Source organism: Ahaetulla prasina, chromosome 4, assembly GCF_028640845.1.
Source record: "Ahaetulla prasina isolate Xishuangbanna chromosome 4, ASM2864084v1, whole genome shotgun sequence".
NCBI lineage: Eukaryota > Metazoa > Chordata > Lepidosauria > Squamata > Colubridae > Ahaetulla > Ahaetulla prasina.
Window position 1 is genome coordinate 66,795,372 of NC_080542.1, and position 14,886 is coordinate 66,810,257.

A 14,886-nucleotide genomic window follows, 5' to 3' on the forward strand; every position below is an offset into this window, starting at 1 on the left:
GTATATTATATACAAAGTCAACTTTTATTGCCCCCAACAATCTGGGTCCTGATTTTTACCTACCTTATAAAGGGATGGAAGGCTGAGTCAACCTTGGGCTTGGTGGGACTTGAACTTGCAGTAATTGCAAGCAGCTGTGTTAATAACAGACAGACTTAGTCTGCTGAGCCACCAGAGGCCCAAATTATCTGTTTGCACGAGGTCCATATTAAGAAAAAACACGGCAGCATTTTAGAATCTGTGAAATTAGGAAAACTTCACCTGGCAATGTCATCAAAAAAGAAAAGAGGTATAGCAGTATACATAAAAGAATGGTTAAACCCGAAATAAATCTATGCGGATGAAGACAGAAAAATTTTAGTAATAGAAATAACAAAAAACCAAAAAAGAATGCTCTTAATGGTAGTATGTACACCAAATACAAATCAGAAGAAATTTTATCATAAATTAAATCAGAAAATAATAAGAGTTAGAATGGGAGACTTAAGCGTAATAGGTGATTTCAATGCTGTGGTAGACAATAAGAGAGACTGAGCAAAAAAACAAACAGGAAAAGAAGACAATTACTGAATACATTCACAGAAATGATGCAAGAGTTAAATCTCTGAGACGTATGGAGAGAATTAAATCCAAGGAAGAAACAATATACTTTTTTCTCTAATCCACATAATTCCTGGTCAAGAATTGATGTGGCATGAATCAATATGGAACTGATTAGTGATATTGAATAAATAGAGATACTACCAAATACATGGGGCAATCACAATCCACTAACAATAAAATGGAAGGGGCAAAGGAAAAAAGCGAGATGGACATTAAATCAGAGGATACTAAAGGAAAAACCATTTGCGCAAATGATGGAAAAAGAACTTGAATTTTTCTTTACAGAAAACCAGAAAGAACAAACAACACTATAAAACTTATGGGATACAACGAAAGCACATATTTGAGGTTTAACAATAGCCTATACCGTGAGAAGAAATAAGGTAAAGAATAAACAACAAAAGACACTTCAGGAAAAAGTTAAAGAATTGGAATGTGTATTGCAGAACAATAAAATCAGAGAAGAGATTTAGTGAAGCATAAACTTAATTTAACATTGCAAGAAGAAATGATACACAATCTTAAAACAATAAAACAAAACTATTTTGAATATACAAACAAACCAGGAAGATAGTTGTCATATAAACTTAAGAAAGAGAGAACGAAAAAGCTAATACAATTACAGGATGGGGACAGAAATCTCCAGTACCAATCAAAAGGGAGAAAAGTATTATCCAAAACTTTTAAAATAAATTATTTAGTCAGGAGGATATTTCAGAAGAAAGCATTAAACAATATTTAGAAAGGAGGAACTTACCAAAAATACCAGAAGAAACTAGAAAAAATGCTAAACGATAAGGTAACTCTAATGGAGATGAGGGAGACGATCAAAAAACAAAAAAATAATAAAACACCAGGACCAGACGGGATTCCAGCAGAGATATACAAAATATTTTAGGAGTCATTGGAGGGAATAATGTTAGAATTGTATAATGAAGTATTAGAATGAGCTAAATTACCAGATTCATGGAATGAAGCATTTATAACATTAATACCCAAAGAAGATACTGATACCAAGCATATTAAAAATTATAGACCAATTCATTGTTAAATGTCGACTATAAAATATTTGCAACTATCATAGTGGAAAGATTTAAAAATATATTGAATGGAATTATTCACTCTGACCAAAACGGGTTTGTCCCAAAAAGACAATTAAGAAACAACACAAGAATGGTCATGAACATATTAGAATATTATGAAGCTCCTCCTGAAAAACAGATTGCGTTAATCTTTGTGGATGCACAAAAAGCCTTTGACAATCTAAACTGGCAGTTCCTCATTACTTAATTAATTAGTATGAATTTCAGAGAAAAATCTGTAGAGATGATTAAGGCAATATATTCAGATCAAATTGCCAATTAATTAATATAAAAAGAGTTAGACATTATCCCCCTTACTTTTTATCTAGACAACTATTTAACAACTTAAATGTCTCAGCATTTCAGAAGAGCTTTTCCTAGAGTTTAATTTGAACTACGGCACTCCATGGTAAGACTTGGGAGGTTTCATGGAGTAGCTTTTGAAGAAAGACTCTGCTTTTGTGGAGCACTGGCCATGGAAGACATTGGACACATTTTTTTCACTGCAGATAATGGTTACCTATAGGAATGATGACTTACTACGAACATGCCTTATTGTTTTATTAGTATCTTTATATTATATAGTCAAATCTTAATAAAGTTTCTATTCTGTTCTATTCCTGTTTAAAACTAAATGAGTCATTCCTTTTTTTCTTAGTAGTTTTCTTAGTTTTATATAATAAATAATTTAATTGTGATCTGCATTTTTATCTGAGAGAACAGTTCTATTCAGTTCACTAAAAAAATCTAATAGTATTAATATTAGTATTAATTTTGTTATTAAAACATTTTCTCACCTATCTTGACAGATGCCTTATGCAAGTAAAGTCCAGAACAAGTTTTGACAGGGCTCTGGCTTTGCCTGTACAAATATGCACAAAAATTCACCCCCATTGCAGGCAGACGGCAGCCAGCAGAAGTAGTCTGCAGTTCTGCATTCCAACAACTGGGCCAGCACAGCTCTTGCATTCCCTTCACTATTAATAATTCTGGAACAACATGGAGATGAATGGAGAATATCTCACATCATGTGTAGTATCTCCTTACTATTAGTGCTAGTAGAAATCATGACAAATCAAGTCAGTATATGTGGCAATAGATTTCAAGAGCTTTCACAGATCAAGTCCAGTTGAGTTGGGAATATTTCTGTGGGCTGAAGAATAGGATAATTATTAGCTGAAAGAGATAGAAGTCTGGAAAGGTTTCCTCTAGGTCTAAGATGGATCTTGAATGCAATTATACTTTATATGCATATTTTTCATTATTAATAATATAGTCCCATTAAATCTAACCTAGTATTTTTGGTCATTTTTCAAAAGGGCAGTGTCTTTGCTTTATTATTTTTTGCTTTTTTGTTGTTGTTTCTTGTAGTATACTTGGCTCAGCCTATACATATTTCTAATATCATTAAACTTATATTCCTGAATTTTAGAGCTAGCATATGCAAGCACTTAAAAGTTACTTCAGGAATAATGCAACTCCTGTGTATAGAAGACACACAAAAGTACCCTGGGCTCTTGCTATGTGGGCCCAAAAGTACCAACCTCTTCAAACTGCAATAAAGGAACAAATAATAAAGAATATGACAGTGCTAATAATCCATTCGTCTCTCTGAGAAGAAAATAATTACAGAGTCTTGTTTATTTCATAAAGCTCATAGATTTCAGTAAAAAAAAACACCAAACCACTTGATATTTAAACATGTGGGTAATTGAGCCTGACTTCCTGTGTTCATAAATTCAAAAATCTCTGCTGATCAGCACAATAAATGAACATTAGTCGAACTTATATTGAACATGGAATGATTATATTATTAAATTTTGATTTGATTTACAAGCGCAGCTCTAAAATGTTCACTGAATTAGTGAGGAAGAACAATGATACTTACATTCTGCAAAGCAAGAACTGGCATCAATTTTCCAGATAATCTGACCTTGGTGAGAGCCATTTACTCCACGATTTTTGTAATCCAAGAAGTTTTCTGATAGAACCTCATCTGGGAAGTAAATAAAAAATATTATTTTGCAGCAAAAGAAAGAATCATTGGCAAATTGTTTGTATGATTGTAAGCCGTCCAGAGTTACCCTGAGGCAAGATTGGTGGCAATAAATTTTATAAATAAATGAATAAATGAAATGTACTACTGTATTTTGATTAAAGTAGAATTAGCATGAATCCTAAAGCAAATGAACTAAACAAAGAAAAAACTCCTTCATGAATGCACACTTTCGTTATCACAATGGATTCTAGCATGCATAACATTTCTATTTTTAATAGTAATTTTATTATTATTATTACGAAATACTAAATATTATTAAAATAATTGCAATTGTAATTTTTAATAATACAAACTAAAAGAAAAATAAAGAAAAATAAAAATGTAGTACTGAAAAAGAAATACAAGCAGTCCTCAACTTTTGACCACAACTAGGGCCTCTGGTGGTGCAACAGGCTAATGCAGCCTATTATTAACAGCAACTGCTTGCAATATTGTAGGTTCAAGTCCCACCAGGCCCAAGGTTGACTCAGCCTTCCATCCTTTATAAGGTAGGTAAAATGAGGACCCAGATTGTTGGGGGGCAATAAGTTGACTTTGTATATAGTATACAAATGGATGAAGACTATTGCTTGACATAGTGTAAGCCGTCCTGAGTCTTCGGAGAAGGGCGGGATATAAATGCAAAAAAACAAACAAACCTGAGCCCAGAATCTCAGTTGCTGAGTGAAGCAGTCATCAAGCATGACTAGAGGGAGCTGAAATTTGCTCAATGATAATTGAACAGGTTTGCTCAGTTACCACAATCCTGACATTCTCATTTGCAGTCATTAAGTGATCTTGTGGGTTGTTAATGGTAAGGTAAGCGGAGTGGGTTGCCTGGGAAGAGAGAGGGCCTGGAAGGTTCTGATCACAGCTAAAAATCCACCCTGCCTAAATCAGAGCAGGATTTTCCATCCCTGAGGGAGAGATACTCATGTATAATCTTGGCTAGACCTTCCAGGGCCTATACCTGAAGAACTCTGTGCTCCTGACCTAATTGTGCTGCCTTTCTGCTTGGATTTCATCTCCCTCTTGTCTCTAGGGACTAGCTATCCGCCGATGTCCTAGGACCGTGATGGCAAATCTGTGGCACGCATGCCAGAAGTGGCATGCAGCGCCCTCTCTGATAGCACACGAGCCATTGCCCTAGTTCAGCCCCGCTGCACATGTGCTTGTGCCTCCCGCCGATCAGCTGGTCTTTGAATCTCTGCTGTGCATGTGTGGGGTTGGGGTGTGTGTAGGGAGTGTGCACGCATACGTGGGCGTGTGGTGCATGGGTGGGGCCGTGCGTGCATGCATGTGGGTGGGGGGTGCAGGGCCCCCCATGTGCATGCTCAGGAGGCAGGGCATGTGCGGGGGCCGTGCATGCATGTGAGGGGAGGATGCATGTATGGGGGCTGCACCTGCATTGCATTTTGGGGGTTCGTATGCGCATACGCATGCGCACTTTGGGCACTCAGTCCAGAAAAGGTAGGAACTTAATTTATTTTATTTTTTTTTGTTTGTCCCATCTTACAGAATTCTTCAAAGCTTTGGAAAGTCTCAGGACTGGACTAGATTTTAAATTTATATTGGTTTTAATGGGTTTTATTATTTATATTGCTTTTTTAATTATTTGGCTGTGTAGAATAAGTTTTTTAATTGTTATTTTATTCTGTATTCTGTATTCTGTATTCTGAGTCCCTAGGGAGATAGGGCGGTATACAAATACGATAAATAAATAAATAAATAAATAAATTTGTAAATCCAATATAAGAAAATCATGCAAGTCACCCTGTTACTTTTTTATTGGTATATTCCTTTTAATTATTAATACATTAGTTGGTTTCTTTTGTATGTCCAGTATAGCATCTTTTCCACATCATTATAGCTTATCATTTTAAATCTACTTTAATAGCAATCAGCAACCTGATGGTAGCCATCCAGGGTGGACCATAGCCAACCTTAGATCTGAAGCACTGCCTTGGCCCTGCCTCCTGGGCATGCGCACAGGAGGCGGTGAGTGCACAGGGCCTGGAGTCCCTGGGGACTGCATTCTGAGCACTTGCCTTTCACCAAGGAGGCCAGCCCACATGCGCTCGCCCCTTCCTATGTACACGCCCAGGAGTGGGGCTGAGGTGGTGCCGCAGATCTAAGACTGGCTGCCATCTGGGCCAGATGGCAGCCAACAGGTTGCAGATCAGCACCTCCCCCCCCCCCCGCATGGGAAAGCCATGCTGCCAATCTTTCCTCCTGCACTTGTCCCTTCCTGAGCAAGGAGGAAAGAAGGAGATGACCAGGGTACCTTTAGGTCTATGGGGCTTCTGCCTACCAGGTGCGATGGGTGATAGGTGATTGCAGGGGCTGTGGGAGGAATGCAGCAGGCGAACAGGGGTGGCATGCAGCTTCTGGCATTGCAGGGAGTAGGAGGAAGCAGAACTGCCCCCTCCTCATCAGGTATGGAGGCAACGGAGGAAAAGATGAACAAAAAGGGAAGCTGCTGTTCTGCAGGGATTTTTTTAACCTGCCAGAGGCTCCGGACATGGGCTTCCCATTTTGATTCTTCCCCCATCGTTGTCTCTGCATAGCTCTCCATTTACTTCTCCCAGACCTGTGCACATATTTGTGTGTGTACACATGCGTACAGGGAGGTGTCTGGCAACAGGGGCTCTGCAGCCAGCTGCAACCAGTGGGCTGGCCCTCTTAGAAGCATGCATGGCAGAAGCACCAGCAGCAGGCAGAGTGGGGAGGAAGGCACATGATGTGGACCACCAGATGCGCCTGCTCCATCCCATGTGGCTGGAACAGGCAAGCGACTGCCCAGCACATCCAGGCCAGACCACGTGCCTCCCCAGCGCCTCTGCCTTTGGCTACTGCCACTACTGTGGTTAAGACAAGGTGAGGCAAGGGGTGGGGTGGTGGCTGCCAGACACCATCAGCCCACCTACCCTGTCCTGTCTGTTTTTGCTTGTGATTGGAGAGGTTGTCACTGGTCATCTCCTTGGCCTCCTCGCGGGTCTTGCCCTTGGCCCACATATGGAGGGTGTTCCCCTCATGCACCTGACGCACCTCAGCACTGCTGTGGACCACTGTCACCATGGAGGCCGCCAGTAGCTCACGCAGATCCATTAGGCTGTTGCCCGGAGCACCAGCCCAAAGGAGGCAAAGCAGCCAACTAGAAAAACCGAGTAGAGGTGGTCAAGCATGCTCAGGCCCAGCAGGCAAAGGCGGCCACTACAAGCAGGGAAAACCAGATCCCCATCAGCACCAAGGCTGCCTAGGCCCAGCCGGGATCATTTGCCTCCCACACATATCTGCTGGGCCTGGGCAGCAATGGCGCCAATAGGGATCTGTCTTTCCCTATTGGGAGGGATCCCGCTCACAGTAGCTGTCTGCTACTGAGAATGCCCTGTTGGCCTGGGCATTCTCTACCACCCCTATTCGGCCTTTCTAGCTGGCCACTTCACTTCCTTCAGGCTGGGCGGGTTGGCTGAGTGGTGGCAGGTCTGCCGAATGGCAGTGGCAGCCCGCAGTGGGTGGTCAAGGTGTATCAAGTACGTGAGGGGAACAAGTTCTACACGCAGGCCAAGGGCAAAACCCACGAGGGGGCCAAGGAAAAGATGACCAGCTACAATCTGCTCTCCAGCGACAAGCAAAAACAAACACATAAAGGACAGCAAGAAGGCGATGGCTGATGGTTTCTGGCACCAGCTGCTCTACCCTGTGTTGGATTGCAGCGACAGCACCCCCTCCCCCTGCATCACCTCACCTCCTCATCCTTTGCGACGAGCCTCCCCCACCTGCTGGAGACCCCTGGATTCCCTCCCCAACACTACCTGGCCCAAGTTAGAATTGTCGAGCTGGCCATGCCACCTATGCCATGCCCAGTCAGCCATGACCACTCCAGCCATGCCCCCCACCCCCACTGAGGACAACCACAATGCTGATGTAGCCTGCAATGAAATCGAGTTTGACACCTCTGTGCTATAACATCTTTTAAACATAGGAACTATAGAGGTAAAAACTCTTAAAATTAACTTTTGAATCCATAGTTCAAAAATATCCTTCAGTATGTCCAAAGTTAAAATATTTTGCTTCATTCTATATTAGTAAATCAAATTTGTATTCTTCTCCTTTAATTAATTTAATTTCTTCTTGTGTACAACCTTCAAAGTCTCATCCTATCATGTTTTTTAAGAATAGTCAAAACCAAACCATTATCTCATTGTCAGTCTTCAAATTAATTCCAAGATCTTATTTCAAATCCATACAGAGTCCACTTTGTAAAATCAAAGTTCTAATAACCTTTTGATGTTTAACCCTCTGATTTTTAAAAAAAGTTCTTAAACTGGTATTTAAAAATTTTTCACTAAGGATTGAAGAAAATCTGGTGTTTCCAGACTTGTTGATTCAAAGATTCCTAATAGTTGAAAAGCAGTTAATAAGTAATTTCTAAAAGTGATTAGAAAAGGAAATATGACAACCCAGTCATATGGTGTCCTTAAAGGCACCATCTGTGGTTGACCAAGATTGCTATTCTCTCATCTCCCCATCCCTAAACCCACCAGAAACTGTTGTGTTGAAATTTCCTCATGAGGAGCAACTCTATGGAACACTTATGGGCAATCTCAAGTCTTCTCTTTATCTGAAGAGGAATTACAGAGTCAATCAATTTGCTGGTTCTTCATTCCATTTTCATTGAAGCTATCTTTAATTAATCACTTCTTCCCTGAAAATCTTGAAGCATATCATTCCTCAATGTTCACAAAATTTTCTCTCTCACTTTCTTTCTCTGCCTCCCGCCCTCCCTTTTTCAACTGACATAAAATTTTTAAATTCTTAAAATAGTACAAGTGTTTATGAATTTCTTTCATTTCAAAAAGCTAATAAAAATAAGTAGTTCTTCTACCTAGGGAAAGCTAGAAATTCTTCAGAATAAGTAGTCAATATTTTATAGTCCATCTCAATAGCCCAGAAAAATGTAAGAGGGATGCTAATAGTTAGATGTATAAAAGGTCAATTTGGTTTCAAAGAGATGTAGAAGTTTATAAATCTTAGACCTGACTAGTAAGAGGAAAAAGCTATTGTTGCAATATATTTGTCAGTGCTCAACTAGGGAGGATAATGCATTTCTTTCTTTTCTTTTCTTCTTCTTCTTTTTTTTTTTTTTTTTGCCTTTTTAATCCACTTATTTCTTTCTTTTTAAAAGTCTTTGTTAAGTTTGGTTCTTGTAAAATTTCCAATTTTTTTCCTTTGAAGTTTGTATTTTAATTTTCTCTACTAAAAAAATAAACAAAAATGTAAGACTGATGTAATTCACATAAATTTCTAGGGCATTTTGATGGCTTTTATCGGTTATATAAATAATATAAATTTAATTTTCTTATTACATTTATGTGAAAATTTTGCCCATAAATGTTTACTAATAGTTCCTTTTAGGGGATAATTTTGTGTTGTTCAATTTATTGATTATATTTTTATTGATCAGTGATCAAAATAAAGTTCTGTTTATTTGTCAATTCACTAGTATTTGAAGCTGTGGATACACTTTGGATTAGTGTATCTTAGAATAGAATCCTCAAATTAAATGAAATGGCTGTCAGCCTGCTCCGTCAAGACATAGTTTGTTTGAACCACATACAGAACACATTCTAACCAATGTTACCATTTTCTCCCAAAAGCATATAGTTAGTGGTTCTGTAATAAGCATACTATGTACAAAATATTCTCTAAAATTCATTGTGTATTAGAATTACTGTGCATTTGTATGTTAAATGTAGCTTCATTAAATATTGCTCTTTCACTGTGATTTAGGATTTGCCCCCACCTATATTCAGAAAATCCTCACTAATTAGAATATTTTCATGTTAGATTTATTTTTAGAGAGATTTGCCTTTTAGGGAAAATAAAATTAAAGGCAAAAGGAAAGTGAAAGAAGCATATGATACTTAAAACAAAGTTTCTCTGGCTAATTAGTTCAAAATAGGTTTAACACAATTTAAAAAAAAAAAAGAACAAGAAATTGTCTAGAAATTGGGCCTGAGAGAGTATGATGACAGTTTATCAGATTTTTTAAAAATATTTTACTTTTTCCATAAGGATAATGAAGAAGAAAGTCTACAATTTATCAATAAGCAGAACATAATATTATCTGCATATGAAATTATAAATTACAGTTTACAAATTGCCTGTTTTAGGCATTTTTGACTCAAGATAAGCTAGATAAACTTGCCTAGATGAAATGAAACTAGAGTTCTCACATTTTTCAAATGCCACTTAGTTGTGAAATTCTTCCAATCTACTATTTTCATAATAGACACAAATTATGAAATAGATAAAATATCTTTATTATGTATGACATATTTCTATTGTTTCCATTATTATCTATTTAAAATTATTTTCTTCAGAAACATGCTTTTGTTCATATTCTACTACAACAGGGGGTCAAATTCATGGCATCACATTGTTGTCATTTGACGCTTTCCACAGAGCTGGGGTGGGCGCATGACCCATCCGGCCCATGGGCTGCCAGTTTGACACCCCTCTACTACAATATTACAACATGTAGTCCTTGACTTAGCAACCATTCAAAGTTACAACACACACACCCCAAACAGATGATCTGGTTTTGAAGTTATGGATGCTGTAGCACCCCCTGGTCATATGTACCAAATTCAGGGAGATTCGCCCTTATGACTGGCCACAGGGCCACTTGAGCACCCCCCCTCCCATCTTCCCCATCAGAGAAGTGAAAGCAGACCCAAAGTCTGCAAGCTGCAAACTCTGCAATTGGCCTAGACTACCTTGCATGGCTGAGTGATTGGGTTGGAAATGATCCCAAGATTGCAGGGACTTGATGATGAGAAGCAGGCCCAAGGCCTGCAAGAATCACAAGGAGTGGGAAGTGCAGCATGGGGTGCTTTGGGAGTGGGAAAGAGGCCATGTGATGTCCAGAGAAGATGGACCCGGGTCTGCGCAAGGCCTCCCATGGGTATCACACTTGAAATGGGGGCAGTTTGAGGGGTCCTAAAAAATATGAAATTGACATAATGCCTTACATTTACTAAGTATTAAGTCTGGTGTCCGATACCAGGAAGAGTCCAGTCAGGAACTGCTTTTACAACTTTATTAACCAACGTGATAACAACAAGAGAACTCTGACTAAACTAGAAAACCCTTGACAGCTCTTATATACCGGCTGCCAGAAGGGCTGCACCAATGACAGGGCTCCAAATCTCCCGCCTTTCTTGTGGCGTGTCTCAACCAATCAGCGGACGCCTGGCTGTTGCCAGGCTAGAGACGCGTCGTAACTCTGAGGACTTTACACCCTTCCCCTCCTGGACTGCGCATGCGTAATCGGCCAAATATGTAGGCCGACGTCGGCTCCGCCCAGATCTTCTTAGTTCAGGGGCGGTAGCTGCCGGAGGAGGAGGAGGAGTGGCTGAGTCTTCTGATGCTTCTGCTGGGAACGACAACTCCACCCCTAAAGGAGGCCTGGCCCGTGCGGGAACTTCGGAAACTTCAGGTACGTTTCTCGACGAGGTCGATCCGCATCTTGAGGGTTGGAGTCCCTCCCCGGCCTGCAAGTCCAGAAGGCCGGGTTCCCGAAACGGGCCGCCGTGGTCGTGGTTTCCTTCCAGGGCTGGTGGCCTGGGAGGTGGAGCTGGAGCGGCTAGCTCCGATGTTCCTGGGTAGTCCTGGTCATAGATGGGCCCCTCCGTGCTGGCTGTCCGCCTGAGTTGATTTATATGACTCTCGTCCGTCGGCCAGCCGGACCCTGTAGGAATAGGGCCCGGTTATTTGTATAATGGTGCCTGGCACCCACTTGGGTGATGACCCAAAGTTCCGGATAAACACGGTGTCCCCTCCCTTGAACCCCCTAGTTGTGATTGAATTGTCTGGCCCCCGCTCTGTGTCATATTGGGGGTGTAGCCTATCCAGAGTCGTCCGCAAACGCCTCCCCATCAGTAACTCGGCCGGGCTGAGGTTGGTGACCGGGCACGGTGTCGAGTGTTGTGCCAGCAGGTACCGGCAGATCTTGTTATGCCAATTCGTGGGTCCCATGCGACCCAACGCCTCCTTGGCCGATCTAATGGCCCGTTCTGCCCGGCCATTCGCCGCGGGGGGGAGCGGCGCCGTTGGTGCATGGCGAATGCCATGCTTGGCCAAGAACATCTGGAAGGGTGCCGATGCGAATTGGGGCCCGTTATCGGTAACCACAAGGTCTGGTAGCCCATGGGTCACGAACAATCGTTCTAGCACCCTAATGGTGGCTTCCGCGGTGGTAGATGACATGCATGCCAACTCCACCCACTTGGAGTAGGCGTCAACTACCACCAAAATTGACTGCCCTAAATATGGTCCCGCGTAATCCAGGTGGATTCGAGACCAGGGTGAGTGGGGGGCCTCCCATTCCCTGATGGGTACAGCTGAGGGCGCTGCCCGTGATTGCTGGCAGCTCAGACACCCAGCCACACATCGTTCGATGTCCTGGTCTACCTTTGGCCACCACACATAACTACGGGCCAAAGTCTTCATTCTAACAATGCCCGGGTGGGCCTCGTGGAGCGTGAAGAACGCTCCCCCTTAGCTCTTGTGGGACTACTATCCTATTCCCCCACAGGAGACAGCCCTTTAACGCTGACAGCTCATGTTGTCTGCGCCAGAACGGAAGGAATTCTTCTGGAACCGGGTCCCTTGGCCACCCCCTGCGCACCCAGTCCAGAACCTGAGACAGGATCCGGTCTGAGGCAGAGTGGTGCGCAATATCTGAAGAGGATATTGGGGACTGCCATTCATCAATGAGCAAGACTAGCTCTGCGGGTGCTGGGTCTACAACAGGGGTAGGTAGAGGGCACCGGCTCAGGGCATCAGCATGCCCGATCGCCTTCCCCGGCCGATAGAGTAGTTTGTAATTATAGGCGGCCAGAAACTCCACCCAGCGTGACATTCTGGGGGATAGGATTTGAGGGGACTGTTTGTCCCCGGCCAGCAGGCCAAGGAGCGGCTTATGGTCTGTAATCAGCGAAAAAAAACGGCCATAAATATAGTGGTGGAATCTTTTGATTCCTGCCACGGCCGCAAGAGCCTCTTTGTCCAATTGACTATAATTCCGCTCGGGCGCCGAGAGCGTCCTGGAATAATAGGCAATTGGCGCCTCAGCTCCGCCAGGCAGAACATGGCTCAGGACCGCGCCGATGCCAAAAAGGGAGGCATCACACGTCAGAGTGACCGGCAGGCGCGGATCATACTGGACAAGAACTGCCTGGGAGATGAGGAGGCTCTTGACAGCCTCGAAGGAGGCAGCTGCCTCCTTCCCCCAACACCACGGCGTGCTAGCTGACAGCAACTTGTGCAGGGGCTCCGCAAGGGAGGCTTTATGCGGCAAGAAAACGGCATAAAAGTTTAGGAGCCCCAAAAAGGCCTGGAGCTCCATTTTATTCGTGGGGACAGGGGCCCCACGTATAGCTTCAATCTTCGAAGGGGTAGGGTGAATCCCCCGAGAGTCCAACAGGAATCCCAGGAACTCCACCTGAGAGACTCCTATCTGACACTTCTGCCTCTTAAGCCTCAAGCCAACGGTCCGAAACCGGGACAAGACAGCCCTCAACTTCGCAGCCAGGTCCTCAGGACCGGCAGCGGAAATGAGGACGTCGTCAAAATAAGGGACGATGCCCTCTAACTCTTGTAGCAACCTCTCCATTAAACACTGGAACAACCCGGGGGCTACACTGACGCCGAACTGGAGTCGGTTACACTTAAACGCCCCCCCGGTGCGTAACAATGGTCTGTGCCAGCGCCGTGGCATCGTCCACCGGCAACTGCTGGTAGGCCTGCACCAAGTCAAGCTTGGCGAAGGTAGAGCCCTGTCCCAGGGAGTGGAGCAGATGCTGCACCACCGGGACAGGGTATGGGTTCGCCTGCAGCGCCTTGTTAATTGTGCCCTTGTAATCTGCACATATTCTAAGTGAGCCGTCCTGTTTAAGGGAGAGAACAATAGGGGTCTCCCATGGGGAATGATCCACTGGCTCAATAACCCCTTGAGAGAGGAGTTTATCCAACTCCAAGTCAACCTTATGCCTCAATGCGAGGGGCACCCTTCTAGACTTCAACCGGATAGGCGCAATGCTGGGATCCAGGTTAAACGAAACTGGGGAACCCGTATATCTCCCCAGGTGATCACTGAAGACATCGGCGAATTCCCGGGTGATGACTTCCCAAGAACAGGGGGTAGTGGAGTGGACCCCTAGGACATTAAGTTTGAGGGCGTCAAACCAATCCAACCCCAAAAGAGTGGGCAGGCGCCCCCTAACCACAATGAGAGGCAGATACCCCGAGAACTCCCCATGGTGAATATGGAACTCGCAGCACCCCAAAACCGGAATAGCCCCCCCCCCCGATAATCATTTAGGGTGATGGGGCATGGCCACAATTGAGATTTCGAGAAATTTGGCAAAAGTCGTTTGACGGTGGACCAGGAAATTAAGGACTTGGAGGACCCAGTGTCCACTTCCAGCTTGCAAGGAGAGCCTTCCAGATTTACAGTGAGGTAAATCTTATTACCATGAGGGGCCGCCGATGCATGGCCAATGGTAAAACAGTCTTCCCGGCGGGAGGCGGTCTTCCAAGTCATCTTCTTACGGGTTGCAGGTTCCGCTGGAGGGTCAGAAACCGGCAATGCGGCACGGCAGACGCGGGCGAGATGGCCCTTCTTCCCACACCAGCAGCAAGTGGCAGCCTTGAAACGGCAATCAGATCTGCCGTGGCTCCCTCCGCATCCCAAGCAACTAGCAGGGGACAGTTTGGGCCGAGGCCACCCCTTCTTGGAAGTGGCCTTAAGACGGCGGACACCGCTGTCATCGTCAGAGGAATCCGACGGGTCCGAAGCGACATGAAGGACAGCTGAGCCTTTTCCGGAAATAGCGGGGGAAGGTTGGAATTTATGGATCTCCGTTGCAGACTTCTCAGCCATCTCAGCTGCTCGGGCTTCGTCAATCGCCGCGGCCAAAGTCACATCTGCGCGCGCCAGCAGCCGCCTTTGCAACCGCAGGTCGGCAACCCCGCTCACCAGCTGCTCCAGGAGGGCCTCATCTAGATCGTGGAACTCGCACTCTAAGGCGGCCGTGCGCAAAGAAGCCATATGGGTGTTAATCGATTCGCCCGGTTGCTGAATCCTTCGCCGAA

General features: G+C 43.8%; 1 protein-coding gene across 1 annotated transcript in view; it reads right to left on the reverse strand.

The window, feature by feature from the left end:
• HECW1 (HECT, C2 and WW domain containing E3 ubiquitin protein ligase 1) overlaps window positions 1–14,886 on the reverse strand; it is a 249,520-nt gene that overhangs the window by 168,426 nt on the left and 66,208 nt on the right. Inside the window, exon 3 of the mRNA XM_058183258.1 lies at window positions 3,574–3,681. Within this exon, the coding sequence (XP_058039241.1) occupies window positions 3,574–3,681 (108 nt within the window). The remainder of the gene's footprint in view (window positions 1–3,573; window positions 3,682–14,886) is intronic.